The sequence below is a fragment of the Gavialis gangeticus genome, unplaced genomic scaffold (assembly GCF_001723915.1).
Source record: "Gavialis gangeticus isolate Ggan-Ray unplaced genomic scaffold, GavGan_comp1, whole genome shotgun sequence".
Taxonomy (NCBI): Eukaryota; Metazoa; Chordata; order Crocodylia; family Gavialidae; genus Gavialis; species Gavialis gangeticus.
In genome coordinates, this window is record NW_017728992.1 from 182,275,193 (window position 1) to 182,292,497 (window position 17,305).

The 17,305-nt window shown below is 47.4% G+C and overlaps 1 protein-coding gene across 1 annotated transcript in view; it reads right to left on the reverse strand.

The window, feature by feature from the left end:
* Window positions 1-3,500: 3,500 nt before the first annotated feature.
* The window catches only part of SNTB1 (syntrophin beta 1), a gene marked incomplete at its 5' end in the record, with an annotated part of 243,494 nt that continues 229,689 nt past the window's right edge, over window positions 3,501-17,305 (reverse strand). The window contains 3 exons of the mRNA XM_019519512.1: window positions 3,501-6,041; window positions 10,153-10,343; window positions 17,144-17,303. Coding sequence (XP_019375057.1) covers window positions 5,949-6,041; window positions 10,153-10,343; window positions 17,144-17,303 — 444 coding nt within the window. The remainder of the gene's footprint in view (window positions 6,042-10,152; window positions 10,344-17,143; window positions 17,304-17,305) is intronic.

Sequence of the window (17,305 nt, forward strand, 5' to 3'; positions counted from 1 at the left end):
GGGCAGGTCTGGGCAGCACTGCCTGGCCCTGCCCAGCCTGGGTATGGGGAGCGTCTGCAACTGCTGGGGAGGGCCCTACCCCTGTGGCCCAGGCCAGCCCTGCTCAGCCCCAGCCAAGACAGCTGCATGGTGGTGCCAGGCTGTGGGACAAGGCGCTCCCCAGCAGCTGCAGCTCAGTAACAGGGAAGCTGAGCCCTCTCCATGACAGCAGCATGGCCCAGCATGCTTGGGCAGTGGCTGGCCAGGCAGCGGGTTACCCAGGCTGGCTCAGAGGTATTGCGGGGGCTCGTGTCTGCAGTGAGACCCTGCGGTGGGCAGCTGCCAGGCTCTGGGCCCACCAGCACCTCTGAGCCAGCCTGAGTAGCCTGTTGCTCTGCCAGCCACCACCTGTGCATGACAGGCCATCCTCAGCTTCCCTGTCACTGAGCTGCAGCTGCTGGGGAGGGCCTCATCCCTTCGGCCCAGCTCGGGTTGGCCCCACCATGTGGCTGTCTTGGCCAAGGCTGAGCAGGGCCAGCCTGGGCTGTGGGGGTGGGGCCGGGGCCCTTCCGAGAGGCTGCAGCTCAGTGACAGCCACTTCCTGCACCCAGGCTGGACAGGGCTGCACAGAGTCCCCAGAACACTATTTTCTGGCAGTCATCTTATTTAAAACTTGACCCAGAATAAGCATTTCCCCAGAGACAGGAATTCTTCAGGTCTTAGCATAATTTTCCAATCCTTCAATTATACTTATTTGCATGAAGACCAGTTTTATGAATGTCCAGAAAATATAATCATGACTTTTCAACTACTGATATGGAAAAACTGCTTCTGCTGGCCTTGCTGTTTAGGGGGAAATGGCTGTAATCCTTGTTGCTGGTAAGTACATAGCATGGTGCACTGTTTGATTTAAGAGTTTTCTCTGGGTTAGCCAGTGCAGTTTAAAAAAATCAAAATCATGCTGATACAGAGTTATTTTTTAGCAGTTAACTTATAATTAGCAGCATTATTGGTGATAACATCTATTCCCCTTTCAGTTCAAGAATTTCCCCATTAAATACCATTTTCCAATTACCTTGTATATGATTAAGTTTTTCTCCCTGCTGGCAAAATAGTCCTAATGTTTCATCACTCTGGCACTTGGATAAAGTACATCTGCTCAATATTTTTCTTCAATCAAGTAAGGAAATATAGAAGTATAAGAGATGGCAATATTTTGAGGCACATTTTAAGGCAACGCTCCAGTTCATTTGTAAATGGAAGCAAGTAGGGGACATTGAAATGCCATCTGAAGGAGTATCATTTTATAAAATAGCAGAAGAGGCTGGGCCAGGAAACCTTAAATCTGGCTGATAATATAAGCTAGACAAAGCATGTTTCCATTTCTTCCAGGAATAGGAACACTTGATTTACATCCAGAGTTTGGAACTTTAATTATTTGGCAAAGATAGTAAAAAGTACTACTAATGCTCCGTGACAGCAAAGTATTCAGTAGTGCACGAAAAGGCTGCTCGTTATTTTACGCTGTATCCTTAAGAAAGCTGTTGGGGTTTTTTCTTTCCCTCTCCAACCGTTTCAGAAGATCTTTAATGTAAATAGCTCCTGCCCAGCTCATCCCATTATAGTAAACCTGACTTTTACTCCTTTCTGGGGGAAGACAGTCCCAAATGCCCACGTAGTTTGTTTGTTTGTTTTTAACACATCCTTACTCCAAGGAGCAGGGCACTGAGCAAGCATCTGAATGTATCTCCAACATATTGGATTTGTTGTATTTAATGACAGAATAACAGTAACAGTCTTGTTGTAACACCTCCTGTCTATGTGTTCCATGTTTGTTCGTGCAAGTAAAGTGCTTATTAACGGGGATGTTTCCACATGGGTTTTCCAGTTACAGTATTCTAGTTTCCTGCAATAGTTTTAAAGAATGATGAACATTAAAAGTCATCCTCTTGAACAGCCTTTGTGATAAGGCTGTTTTAGTATGCCCCAAATTAGACAGCACTTTCTCCCTTAATTTGCTGTGTGCCTTGGTAAATTAACAGCTTTAATACATAAGATTGCTCAGCTAGATTTTCTGCTTAAGACATCAAGAATTTGAGTGAGGAAAACAAACTCCATCTTCTTTCCCTGACCATTTGTTATTAAAAATTAAGGTGGAATATTAGGTTTTTGAGAACTGTTCAAACATGGGTATATCCACTCATTACCCTAATGCTACCACCAAGAAAGCAGATACTACAGGAAGTATAAGATAAATCCACAACGGGATGGAGGGATATATAATACCCAATTCCCACTGAAATGCAGTGGGAATTAGGCACCTAAATACCTTTGAGGCTTTAAGCCTTAAACACCCGAGTCCAACATTTAGGTATTGCTGAGCTATTTAGAACCCTGCTCAGATGCTGCCTAAATATCTAAGGTGCCTGGGGTCCTTCAGTGCTAAAGTTTCTTGCTGGGGAGGTGTACAAAAATACCAGCCCTTGCAGTTTCCTCAATCCTCCTGCACATCTGATCCCAAGAAAGTCAGTGCAGTTGTCATTTCCTCTTTGATCTTTGTGGCTCTGTTCAGCTGCCAGTTGATCAGGGGTCAGTCCAGGGGTGTGCAGTGGCATTGGATGTACCCCCCTGTTCAGCCAATAATGCCATGGGAGCAGCTTTTGGGATCTTTTTGGGCACATTCCCTCCTCTGATCTCCTTCCCCGTTCCCTGGTGCCACTATCCCTAGCTACCCCAGGGGCAAGGATGGGGGCAGACTCCAGAACTGCCCTTGCCTACTCCAGCTCTGCAGGAAGTCAGGCTCATCCAGGGACAGCAGCAGCAGTGGGTCAGTTCCTTCTCCCTACCCAGTTCCCCCCAGGAGTTCCTACCAGCCTGGGAGCAGGCGTGGGGAAAAGTAACCCAACCCACTTCCTGTTGTTTTTGGCCAAGCCTGGGTCCATATGCAGCCTGGCTGAAGCAGGGCAGGAGGATCTCCAGAGACTCTTTCCCATCCCTGGAACAGCTAAGGACAGCAGCACTGGCAGGCAAGGGATGGGTAGAAGGGGATGGGAGGGGACATGCCTCTGAGCAGGGAGGGGGAGGGGGAGGGAAAGTTCTTATCTGATTGTGGGATAAAAAAAACAATCCCTGACTGCTGCTCCTGTAGGCGGTCTGCCACCCTGGTGGGGGGGACAAGGAGACTGGGAGCAGGAGTGCTGCCACCCCTGCAGTGCTGGTTGCTGCTCACACAGCCACTTTACAAAATCCTGGATCCACCCATGTCTGAGATGCCCATGTGAAGGAGATACATCGTCATCATCGGCTTAGTTCACACAGGCCACCAAATACTGCTGATTGATACCATTAACAAACTTTGACTAATTTCAGAACAGTCTAGCCTCATGTTATAAATACAATGCTGAATAGTAGTATTTTCATGTGCTTAACTGAAATTATGCCTGTTTTCCCTAGGACCAAAAATGGTGCAAGTATAGCATCTTAAATAGCCTATTATACCAATTAAGCTCACCTCACAAAAATCCAATAAATGACTTTTATTAAATATATTCTTTTCCTCTAAAATATAAATATTAACTACTCTTATAAATGTAGAGTAAGGTCATATTTCATTTGTCAAACCCATCCAAATAAGAATCAGTCCAAAATCTGTAAATGAAGAAATAACATTTGTAATTACCTTTTTTTAATTTGTCTATAAATATATAATATGCACTTTCATTGCAAACTATTTAGTTATTCACTTATACTTCATATGGTACTGAGCACCTTAGATTACATATTGTGGAATTTATTTGTTGACACAGATATATGAATTCTGATTATTTACAATGCACATACATGTAATTTTATAACATTCCAGTGATCTTAAGTGTTAAAAGGTATAAGGAGATAGTGCAGTATAATTTACATTTTCATTTCACCGTACCCACAGTACATCAGTTGCTACTTTAATCTCTGGAATTTCCAGAGGAATATGGATCCAAATTCATTAAGTATTTGTACTTGTACAAAACCAAAACAAAACACTTTGCTTGGGTGACTTGGAAGATGTAATGATTTAACAGAGGGATACAATTTTGAATTTACTTTTTACATGCTCTGCACAGGCTGCTACTGAAATACAATCTTGTGATCGAAGGCCAGTCCCCAAACATATGACATACATTTGCCTCCCAAAAGAGGCAATATGAGTATTGTGAAAATTTAAGCCGGAAAGACCAACACTTTGTGCCAAGGAACTGCATGAATATCAGTTTTGAGGAGGTTAGAAATGCACACTATTGGACAATATTGGTATATTATTTAAATTTACACATTTTAGATAGTTTTAGTTCCTTACATAAGTCCCAATCAAAGTAAAAGAGTTCAGATAGACCAACTGTTTTCAGGATTTTTTGTGAAGATAACAATTTCAAATATTTAATTTGTGTGCTGTCGTCTTTGGGTGTAATGTTTGCAAGTACAATACAACTTTTGTGAATTTAGCCCAACATCTCTTAAAACTTGTAAAGGAGTTTCTATTACTAGTTAGCCCATTATAAAAATATAGATTATTTTATGTGGAAACATTGGCCTTGTTACTATGTTTAGGACTTTAACATAAAACAGTTCATATGGAAACAAATTGTGTTTAGAGCATTTAATTTCTTTTCCTTTGCTCAGTGAGTAGCATTTATTTTAGAACTTACTTGGCTTTTGAAGTGTAACAATAATGAACCATTGCAGCGCTACACTGTGACCACTTATAGGCTCTGGCTTTCAAAACATGTTTTTTAGCATCAACACATTATAAAGACCTATTTGAAGCAGTTCTGTTGCCGTTTAAAAGCAATATAAATTCTATTTGATCAATATTTTATTTTCATTTTACTGCTAATAATACATTTTAAGCCACTTCTTGGATCTCAAAAGTGTATTTTAAATTAATTTACTGAGCTAAACAAATGCAAGTCTTAATGAAGTCCATTTCAATTCAGCTGATTTAACAGCAGGACACAGTGGCAGTTCTAGTTCACGATTTTAAGTGGGGTGCAGTAACTTAATTTTTTTGGCAAAATTTTCAAAAGCTTGTAAGAATTTTGGGGACCTTTTCAAAATAGATCATAGGTACAACTGACTTCAACAGAGTTAAACTCCTAAGTAATTTTGAGTGCTTTTGAAAAAAATTACCCCATGTGCTCATTAATTAAGGACACTTCTGAAACATGCCCCTTTTGTGCTCTCTTCTGCTTGACAGGCTTTTTGATAGATCCCTATAGCTATTGCTGTTCAGACTTCATCATACACAGGTAGCTTTACATGTGCGGGCAATAGGGAAGCGTTGGGCCGTTTTGAGGGCTGTTTACAGGACCCAGCCAAAATGTATGTGCTGGGGTACTCCAGCAGCTGCCTCACATGGCTCAGCTAGAACAGCAACGCATTTAAATAGTGAACAAACTGGGAGGAAGATAACAATTTGTTTTTGAAACCTTTGTTGTAGAGTCTCTACTCACTATGACATTTCAAAACTGAAACCTTGACTGAATTGCAGCTGTGATAGTGTCTGGTCTGTCTTCTGCTTAGCCCTTACTTACTTTTTATAAACAAATACTCTGAAATAGGCACAGTTTATGATTTTGAAATGTCTACATATATATATGGCACTGCTCATTTCCACTGTACAGTATGCAGTTTTACATTTTTTGCCATTATTTACAATAAGCTATGTTGTTGTATCCTGTAATTAACAGTGATTTTAAAAGACTGTTCTTGGTCTTTAAACATGTTGGTATGTTTTCTTTTTTTGGGCCTCCCTTTCAAAATGAAGGCTGTACCTTGGAAAATTTTCAGAAATCACCAGAGCTAAAGTCCCTGCATTGAACTCCAGTTGTTTGTATACTGCTAGCAGCTACAGGTTTCTAATGTTGATTGTATTTCGGATTAGCATGGCAGCTCCATTTTTCTTTTAGGAAACAGATGAATCCCACTTATGCTACCAAACCAAGTCTCGTAATCTTAGCTGAAAGGAAGGAATGAATGATGAACACAATTGGTTTTGGACACGAATGCAGGTCCAGTTGCTGAAATTAAAAAAGAGAGTTGAAAAGTGTGAGTTCTTGATGGTTGTATTAGAACACTGGTAAGATGAGCAGTCATTTGCAGATTCTTGATTTATTGCTTCCTAATATTCTCAAAGCAACAAACAGCCCTTTACCACATCCATTACACTGAATTTTATATTCACACAGTTGTTCTTGTAGCAAATATTTAGGCGATTAAGATTAATCAGTAGTAATCCTGGATCTGCCTGAAACAACATCCTAAGGCTGCAAGGTTCACTTTTGGATGAGGCCATAAAAATAACACTACTGGTTCCATTAAGAAGTTGGGGAAAAATAACCCTTCCAGTCTTCATGCAGATTAAATCTCTAGCTTTTAGAGAGAAACTCGCAGAGAAAAACAGGTCTTCTACTGGAGTAGGACAGGAAAACAGCTTTGGGGTACAGTCTGGATGGATGGGAGGGAAGAGGGACTTACTGCATGGTAGCAGTTCAGTCAGCCTCAGTAGGTTTTCGCTAACTGAGAGCATTGTCAGAGATCAGATAATACCTTGACCTTTAGGGCTAGAGCCAACAAAGGGCTTTGTTGGCTCTAGCCCTTACTGCAATGTTCAGTATTCTGGCCTGCCGAATGGAGTCCAAAACACTGTGCTATGTGCCTAAGCTCCCTTTTGCAATGTCTGATGAGAGTTGCTCCTATTTCACATTTTAAAGAGAGGGCTTGGTTGTCTCCCTTCAGGAGAGGGTTCCAGGCCATATCTCCTCAGTGGAAAGCAGCAGCTCAGTTCCAAAGAAGGGAGAGATTTAACATATACCTCCATCCTTAGCACTAGCTAGTTCTACGTAGCCCCCTGCTTAGCAGGCTAGTTAGTGTGGATTCCACTCTGACGCACCTAACTTCCAAAGACCTTTCTTGGATCAACCTGTAGCCCTGGGGCTCAGTGTAAGTTAGAGGTATAGTAGTGAGCTATTTCTGGAAAGCTCTGGCAAATGAAACAATCTGTGCTTGTTGAAATGTGCTTTGGGATGTTGCATGAGAGGTCCACATTTAGCAGGAAGAGAGTCTGGAAAAAGCATACATTTCTTAACACTGTCATCTCACTTTTGTTCATTATGTTCACTGCCTTGTAAGGACAAAAACATAAATCAGTACAGGTCTAAGTCTGGTGACAGAGCAAAAGCAGAAACAATGCAGTATGGCTGCAGGGTGTATAAAACAGCTGACTATTGTGGCACAATGTCTCAGCAATGTTCCCTCTGGTCCTCTGAGCTTCCTAATCTATTTACATGCACACAATATGTCCTGGGCAAAATGGCTACATAAAGTCTACCCTTGTTGTGCAGCCACAAGAATGGCAGTACTGACTGAAGATATTTAGATCAGGTGGAGATTAGGGTGTACAGTTTACTCCATTTTAATAAAATCACCAGTACTGTCAATGCTACCAACTTGTCAGTTCCACCAGTGCCCACTCCAGGTCCATATTGCTGGGTTGAAAAGCTAACTTCTGAAATCCCACACCTACCTCTGAAAAACAATGACCAGAAACAGTTTTATTACTTTCTGTTACCAGCCTGCTCTTACTCTAAATGAAGCCAACAGCCAAATCCTAACTTGGGTGTGAGCAGGTCAGGGTTGAAAGCCAGTGTGGGTCAACCTTTCCAGTAGCCCCATACCCTCCTGAGTGCCATTGTGATCCCCTCCCCCTTCTTTGTCTGCTGCTCTGCTTTCTGCTTCCTGCCCTGGGGTCCCTGTTCCATCTGCTGCTAGCTGCTGCTGTGCTACCTGTCCTCTCCCTGATCGGTCATATCTGACACGCAGAGGCTGCCCATACCACTTGTGCAGGGGTGGGCAAAATATGGCCCACGGGCTGCATCTGGCCCATGAGGCCATTCTATCCAGCCTGAGGGGCTCCTAAAAAAATTTGGAAAAATTAATATTTCTCTGCCCTTGGTTCCTGTCAAAAATGACAGGAACCAAGGGTAGTAGGACCCAGGGAAAGTCCAGTGGGCTTCCACAACAGCGGGGCCTGCCCAGCCCCACCCCCCAGCCAGAAGCCTCAGCCAGGGTTTCTGGGCTGGGAGCACGTGGCTGCCCCAACGCGGGAAGCTTAGGTAAGTGGGGGGGACCCCGGGCAGGGAAGGAGCGTGGGGGGGAAGCGGCCCCTCCCCACCCCACACCCGGTGCCCCACACTGCAGTTGCTTGCAGCCCGTGTGGGGCTGTCTATACCCACTCTGGACAGCCCCATGTGGGCTGCAGGCACCTGCAGTGGAGGGCACCGGGCGTGGGGCAGGGGAGGGACCGCTTCCTCTTCTGCGCTCAGCTTTTCCCTGGGCTCCTCCCGTGCGGAGAAAAGCAGCCCCTCGTCCACCCCATGGCTGGCGCCCCACGCTGGGGGTGCTTGCAGCCCATGTGGGGTTGTTCAGAGCAGGCACAGGTAGCCCCAGGCAGGCTGTCAGCAGCTGCAGTGCAAGGTGCCAGGCATGGAATGGGGAGGGGCTGCTTTCTCCCCCACCACCTTGTAACCCAGCCCCACTGCCAGGCTGGCAGTGGGGTGGGTTACCAGCTGATGCTGAGCACGGGGAAAAGTGGCCCCTTGCCTGCCCCATGCCCAGCATCCCACGCTGCAGCCACTCGCAGCCTACCTAGGGCTGCCTGTGCCTGCTCCGGACAGCCCCGCATGGGTTGTGAGCACCTGCAGCGTAAGGCACTGGCCATGGGGCAGGTGAGGGGCCATTTTTCCCCCCACACAGCACCAGCTTCTTTCCTGCTGGCAAGCAGCGGGTCGGGGCTGAGTGCTGCCCCCCCTGCCTGTACTGCAGGGCTGGGGGGCACTGGGTGTGAGCGGACGGGGACTCAATGGAGCATAGGGCCCACACTGGTGCCTTTGGGTCAGTGCTGGCAGGGCCCAGAGCAGGGTGGCATGAGCGCGGGGTCCCAGCTGGCAGGGGCTCTATGGAGCTGGGCCAGCTCCCCCCTCTCCCTGCGGGTGCAGCTCAGCCTGGCCACACAGTCCCCTGCCAGCCCACACCCTGCTTTGGGCCCCACCGGTGCTGGCCCTGGGACATTGGTCCCAAGACATTGGGATGTTAGTCCCCAGATGATGACCAGGGGGTGGGGCACCTGTCAAGGAGTGGGGCACCTGTCAAGGGGCAGGGCTACCCATGCGGCCCTCAACAACTTGCCAAAACTGGGTAAGCGGCCCTCCTCTCAAAATAATTGCCTGCCCCTGCACTAGTGGCACACGTGCCGCAGATTGGCCACCCCTGTTCTAAATTAGTTCACTGTGTGTGTTCAGTTTGTGCGTTTCCATCAGTAACCATGTTCACATGGCAAGTGCAGATGGCTTATTCAAGACTGACTGAACTCTACAGTGGGATTAGGCACAGGTGCCAACTGGCTTTTCTGGAGGGCCAGTCAACTGCCAGTCAAACCAATTCTGTGCCACTATTTGACGTGGCTGTTTTGTTTTTTTTTCCTAATTCTGTATTTCAATAATGGGCACAGCCTCTGGCTATAAAGAGGGACTTTATTGGCCTTGCTACCAATGTTGCAGAACTGTGCAGGTAAAGAGCAAACTAATGACCTGATTGAGAGGCACTGAGCACCTGCGAGGTAGAGTTGACAGGCTTTAACAAGTCTGACAGGTAACAAGCTAACAAGGCGGGGACCTGTCAGACTGACTATCCAAAAGATTTTAGCATCAGAAGTTTTAGATCTTCAGAAGTGATTGATACATACTCAGCTACCAGAACAACTAGCCAGGTTTTCAAAAGAGCTCAATATGTTTGGTACCAGGATCTTTTAAAAAATCTGCCCCTTCATTAGCGTTTTGTTTTTTTTTTCAGAATTTGTTTAATTGGTGTACATAACTATAAAGACTGGAGTCTGACACCTAGGAGACCACTGGATCATTCTCCTGTTTTAAGAGTTTAACAGATCAGAGCTTGATTCCTAGGAACCACGGTACCCAGGAACTGCTTTGCATATAACTAGGCTTGTTAGTGCCTGTCCCAAACCATGAATTCAAGGACCATAAAACACTGCATCATAGCAATCTTGCAGGAATTAGTGGTTTAAAGTAATCACATACTACAATGGTTTCATTCTTATAGTTAAATGTTACTTACAAGTTCTCCATCCTTTCCTCCAAAGTCTAAATAAAGCATCCTAATCCCATCATCGGAGGACATTTTTAGTTTTTCATAGGGATACTGTATAATCATTTTAGAGAAGGCACCATCTTGTGGTTCGGTTGAGAGAGAGAACCCGTGCTCATAGTGGATGGTCAGATGGCACTCCTGGTTTTTGTAGGTACAAGCTGAGTAAGAAAAACAAAAGATTCTTCACATCAGAGTGTTCATTTTCATGGCCACAACAATTTATATTCACCCTTTTAGCTGTAACAAGGTTACTAACTTTTAAAGGGACCATTAGAATTGTTTACAGCCAAATTAAAAATACCCCAAAAACCTGACTTCAAAATTATTCTAATGTAGCCTGAAACTATTCGACTTGTAAAAAAAAGAATTCAGCATTATTTTATAGACAAGTAATGCCATCCTTTTGTAAACATCAGGACTAGGGACAGACTTTACACTTTCAAAATGGCCAAAACTAGTTGAAGATAAACCTGGATGGATGTAGTATCAGACTTAACTGATTTAGCCCAAGTCAGTTTATGGAAATTCTGTCCCAGCTCCCTTCCCAGTTCAAGTTAACGTGTTCCCCCAGCATCCCAAGATGCTTTGCAGCCCTGGGCTAGGCTGTCTACTTCAGTGGAGCAGGGTCTGCCCTGCCCCTCTTCTCCCGAGCATGCTTCCTGCCTGCACCTGTCAGCCCGTAGGGATGGGGGCAGGGGAACAGACCCCCAGGCCCTCCCAGCCTAGGTCTGCACAGCATGCTAGGGGAGGGAAAGCCCCCGGGTGGAGGGTTTTCACCCTTTTGCAGCCCTCCTCCCACGGACGCCTCATGCCTCCTGAGGCTGGGGCGGCACAGTGACTGCCCACAGGTGGTGTTGGCAATGTTGGTGGTGGTGGCGGCGAGTGGGCACTGCCTGCAAGCAGCCGGGGGGGGTGGTGATCAGCGATTGGCAATTGCCCACAGATGCCACTGGCAGTTTCAGCAAGAGGTGGAGGGGGGAAATGTGTGGCAAGTGGCGACTGCCTGGCGGCAGCAGCCAATCTCAGGAGGGGCATGGCTAATCTCAGGGGGGGCACGTTCACCTGTGTGCACCCCCTACGTGTCGCCAATGCCTCCCCCTGCTGGAGGCATCCCAGGGAGCTGGGGGAATTCCCCCCCTCCCTGGCACAACCGCTTTTCTCAGCCACTGCCACAGGAGGGTGGGGGAAGGATTCCCCTGGGCTGGATGCCTGCCCCTGCAGCCCAGCATGGGGGCACCAGGGAGCCCCTGCCTTGGGGGGCTGCCCCCCAAACGGCAGCCCTGGGGAGCTCAGAGGAATTATTCCCCTTTCGCTCCCCCGTAGCTCCTTGCCTCAGCTGCTGCCACAGGAGGAGGGGGAAGGAGTCTGAGGCGAGCAGTGTCGCAGAGGAGGCTGCCTTGGGCTGGGGGGGAGGCCCCTGAGGCATAGGCTCCATGCTGCCCCCATGCAGGCTGTGTGGGCAGGCACCTGGCCCAGGGCACTTCTTCCTCCTCCCTCCTGTGGCAGTGGCTGAGGCAAGCAGCAGCGGGGGCGCGGGAGGATTCCCCTTGGCTGCCCAGGCTGGGGAAACCCGCCAAGGTGGAGGTTCCCCACAGGTGGGTCAGCACTTGGATGAGGGCTCCTCAACCCACTGTGGGGGGACAGCCAGGGATTGGGAACATGTGCTGAAAAGCCAATTGGGGATGGCCCCACTTGGCTGGGCTCATAATGGCCAGCAGGCTGGGAGACTTGCTCTGGCACCCCCACCTAATAGCCTGGGTCAGTGCAGGCCTCCCCCTGCCTTTCCCAGTTGAAAACTGAACATCAGTTCAGCTGGTTATCGGTTCAACATACAAAGCTTAAAGGAAGCTGCCTAGATTGAATCGATTCTGCCTCCAGCTTTTTGATGGTCTGTACTTAGCCCTAGGGTTAAAGCTGAGACCTTAAATGTGCACACACAGCTAAAGTTGTGTGACTAGTTGAGGCTGGATAGCTAGAGGACTAGATGCTACCTTTAGGTGCCTGACACATGACAGTTCATGTCTTTTAACTTGCGTTCCCAAGGTTTTTGTAGTTCAGCACTAGTCTTTCTTAGTAAGCCAGTTAAGTGTGTTTGAACAGATGGCATCTCTTTTACAGATTGACAAATTCCTGCAGAAATTGCAATAGGCTTCATTAGAATAATTTCTACTGCTCTCTGATTATTTCCATGGGATGGCAAACTGCCCGGGAACCTATACAGTAACAGATCTGTTGCTTTTTTGCAAAATATAACTGCCAACCAGAACTAGTTAACTTTCCAACAGAATTTTACTTATGACATATGTTACTTGGCATTTACTTATGATGTATCTGTTTCCATCCTTTACTCTCCCCCTGAGCAGAGACCAAGTTAAAATAGTTGCTTTTTCTTCTGTGTCTACTGCTAGCTCAATAGGGTAAGGCTACTGGTTGCCTTCCCAAGGCACATGGAGGTAGTTAGGCATGTTACTACCACAGTTGGCCACTCAGTTGGTGTTTATATGCAAATTAAGGTTACCATATTTCCAGTTTCAAAAAAGAGGACACCTGTGTATGTGTGTGTTGGGGGGGGGGCATTATATGATTGTGGGGGGGACAGTGATATACGTCCATGCCCAGCCGTGCCCTGCCCCTCACTCCCAAGCCACAGCCCTGCTGGTGCCCCTCACTCCCAACTCATAGCCCCCTGCCCTCCTACCCTACTGGTGCCCCTCACTCCCAACCCATAGCCCCCTGCCTCCCCAGTCCTACCGACCACTCAGCTCCCTGCTGCCCCTAAAGAATCCCCCACCCCCTTCCCCTGCCTCCCCACCCTGCTGCAGCGCTGGCAGACACACATGCATGCGCACACACTGCCGGGGCCCATGCTCCAGCCTCCAGTCACCTTCCTGGTCTACCTCAGCAAGGAGCTGTTTGGGGCTGGGGGCAGAGGGGAAGTGCCGGGAAAGCAGAAGCAGAACAAAATCCTGGACATTTGCTATTTTAAAAAACCACCCGGAAGGAGATGGGAGGACCCAAAAAGAAGGCATGTCTGGGAAAACCCAGACATATGGTAACCCTAATGTAAGTAATAATTATTTAATTGAATGGTTGGCTTGTTGCTCAAGACACATGAACATATGTAATACAGCTGACTTTCTGTGCCTAAAGGCTATCCAAAAAATCTGCACAGACCCAAAGGATACTATGACTTAACCTGTCCTGTGATAGATGATCCATTGCTCTGTAGCCTTATTAATGATTCAAAATTAACTGAAGTTATGGAGGAAAATACATTTCTAGCTGCTTCGGAAGCTTCTGTGTTAAAAAGCTCGAGCAGGCAAGTGGTGTTGGCAATGGTGGTGGTGGCAGTGGCGAGTGGGGACTGCCTGCAGGTGGCCGAGGGGCAGTGATCAGCGATTGGCAATTGCCCACAGACGCCACTGGCAGTTTCAGCAAGGGCTGGAGGAGGGAAATGTGTGGCAAGCGGCAACTGCCTGGCGGCAGCAGCCAATCTCAGGGGGGGCACATTCACCTGTGTGCACCCCCTACGTGTCGCCAATGCCTCCCCCTGCTGGAGGCATCCCAGGGAGCTGGGGGAATTCCCCCCCTCCCTGGCACAACCGCTTTTCTCAGCCACTGCCACAGGAGGGTGGGGGAAGGATTCCCCTGGGCTGGATGCCTGCCCCTGCAGCCCAGCATGGGGGCACCAGGGAGCCCCTGCCTTAGGGGGCTCTCCCCCGAACAGCAGCCCTGGAGAGCTCAGAGGAATTATTCCCCTTCTGCTCCCCCGTAGCTCCTTGCCTCAGCTGCTGCCACAGGAGGAGGGGGAAGGAGTCTGAAGCGAGCAGTGTCGCAGAGGAGGCTGCCTTGAGCTGGGGGGGAGGCCCCCGAGGCATAGGCTCCCTGCTGCCCCCATGCAGGCTGTGTGGGCAGGCACCTGGCCCAGGGCACTGCTTCCTCCTCCCTCCTGTGGCAGTGGCTGAGGCAAGCAGCAGCGGGGGCGCGGGAGAATTCCCCTTGGCTGCCCAGGCTGGGGAAACCCGCCAAGGTGGAGGTTCCCCACAGGTGGGTCAGCACTTGGATGAGGGCTCCTCAACACACTGTGGGGGGACAGCCGGGGACTGGGGACATGTGCTGAAAAGCCAATTGGGGATGGCCCCACTTGGCTGGGCTCATAATGGCCAGCAGGCTGGGAGACATGCTGTGGCACCCCCACCTACTAGCCTGGGTCAGTGCAGGCCTCCCCCTGCCTTTCCCGGTTGAAAACTGAACGTCAGTTCAGCTGGTTATCGGTTCAACGTACAAAGCTTAAAGGAAGCTGCCTAGATTGAATCAATTTTGCCTCAGGCTTTTTGATGGTCTGGTCCTATGTAGCAAAACTCTTCCACCTTTGAGGCTGGATGAAGCTGATTCAAAGTTGGGGTCATTTAGCTCAGCTGTACTGGTACAAGCTAATGCACATGCACACAGAGCATGTGGGTAGGACTTATTTTCTCTGCAGGATGCTGAGCATTCAGCTACTGTAATGTGGGCCTACCCTAAACTTTTTTTGTCAAGATACTGGAGTATCCTCTCCATTTCAAATGCACACACATTATGAAGGCTGGACATGTTGTAGATTTGGCTGGTCTGCTTTCCTCCCTGCCAGCTCTTCCTGTCAGAGGAATTAAGGCTCTTGAGTAGCTGGTTTTCCCTCTGTGGACACGACCTGTTCTTTACAAGGCACTCACAGATTATTGCCCATGATGGTACAATCTTTCTGCCCCGCGCTTCAATGCAAGCTGGGCAAACCCCAGTCAAAACTCCCTCCCATTCTTAAGACAGCACTGGGGGCAAGGCTAAGATGCATCAGCCCAACCCTGCTCCCAGTGCAAGCAAACAGACATTAACAAGGGTGCTCCGCTTTGAGCACCTTCAGCTGAACCCTCATGTACTGTAATGAGGCTTCTGTACAAACCCTACATGTAATGAGGGTTCAGATTTTCATTCAATTGGGTACTTTCAAAGTGCTCTGCAGCTGTACCCTTCTGCAAGGGCATGGCTGTAGAGCGCTTTCAAGGGGCCAGTCACGCAATAAATGTAACTTCTGTCTGTCCCCTTAGTATTTCTAAACGCTTGGCTGAAGAGTTTTGGAGAAAGAATGTGAAAGACAGCCCTGAGAGTTGACTGATACCTTGTGAGATGATGTATCTTCTGATGGCCTTAAGTAAAGTAAAGACACTCTAGTTTTATACCTAAGGCTTTGAAAAATTAATATAATTCATTCTGTTTTGCAGTATCAAAATGGGATTGATATGTATTTTCATACAATCCATACACATAAAAATTGATTTTTTTTAGATGTTGCTGGGATTAATAAAATCATCCCTTTACTTCATTCATATCATTCTTCACAGTTTTGTTTATCTCTGAATGTCAAGACCCAAAGTAAAATATTAAATTTAAGATTCAGGTGGCATTTTGTGCTTCCAAACTATATATTCAGAGAGACAGCCGCTCTTTTCAAGTACAAAACGAGTGACAAAAATTAAAAGCTGTAAGGGGAATGCCTGAAGAATTTCAACAAAGCTGAAGACACTTTTGAGTACTAATTAGTTTCATGGTAATTGGAAAAAAGGCCCTGATAATTGTATCCAAAACCTATTGCAGCAGAAAACCTGCAGCATGTTGGTTTAACCTTTAGGTTAGCTCAAGGACTAAAACCCACATCCAGGAACTTTTTCAAGTGCCTAAATTCTGCATATACCCCAAATGGTGATACCGGAAACTCCCAAATTTTGCCCGAGGAGTTACCTAACTCATCAGAAGCCTCAGCTTTGGACCTAAAAGAAGTTGTCTGAAGTTTTGTGTGTGCACATGCCCAGAAATATCTGGGTCCTGCCAGGGCTGACAGGATGCTCTTGGGATCCAGAAATGAGGCATTCCTGCCTGTCTCCCTAACGGGCATGGTGCAGTCTGGGTTCTTAGACCATGTCAAACATGCACCTGCAAGGCTCTACAGTAGCAATGTCCATATGCTTTCAGGATGTGACTGGAGTAGGTGGTGGTGGTTGCATTTAGACCATCCAGTCAGTGTGTGGAAACCCATTTTGATTTCCTCCTCTGCAGGGAGCAAGGGGGTGTGATACAAAGGACTATTTGAATGTATTCGATATGAAACAGTCCTTGAAGTAAGCTAGAACCCAGGACTGCTTCCCCCTGCCCCAGAAGTGTCATAACCACAAGGTTAATCATGTTTCTTCTGCTCTTTCTTTGGCCAATGAACCTTGACTTTTTTTCTCCAGTGTGCCCCCTTCCCCATGTAGGGCACTCTCCAGAAGATAGCAGACCAAGATTTGAATCCTCTCAGGCAGAGAAGCAAATTGCAAAAGCCCCCATGGCTCACCAAAAGCACCCGGGAATGTCTCCTAGCTAAAAGGGAAGCATGCACCCAATGGAAGGGAGGGGCCATCACCAGGGAGGACTATACTGCAGTTGCTCGGGGCTGCAGGGGGGCTGTCAGGAAGGCCAAGGCGGAGATGGGACTGGGACTAGCTACCCTCTCCATGTACCTCACCAGAGGTACCCCTGAAGCTACAACTGGCTGGAGGAGCAAGAAACAAACTTTTCACGAAAGCAGTTCATGCTTGTGTTGAAAATTCAATAAGTTCTATTAGTAATGGCCTTGGAGAAGAATACCGGCTGTTTCCTGCTTTACCTGAAAAGGATATGGGATTGCTGTCACAGGAAGGTTCTAAGTGCAGGTTAAAACAAGTATTTGTCTGGGAGAGTTTAGACAGGAATAATCCTGCTTTTAGGAGGGGATTGGACCAGATGACCTGAGGTTCCTTCCAGTTTTACTTTCTGACTCTAACCATTGATCCCAGACTAATCACCAGAGAGCCAACATTTTGATCCGTGTATAATGAAATAGGCTTAAGGACAAAAAGCTGAAGGGAGTCACTGTAAAGAAGAGCAGCTTCCAAGCGTTACTCACAGGTTGTGATTTCTGTGATGAGCTCAGCTGAGTTGTGACAGCCCTGCACTATGTTCCTTGTCCACAGGGAGAGGTCTCTGCTAGTCTCTGTTCTGAAGAGATGAGTTTCAATCCCTTGCCTTGTTCCAGTGCGGGTTGCAAAGGATAAATGCACCCCTGACT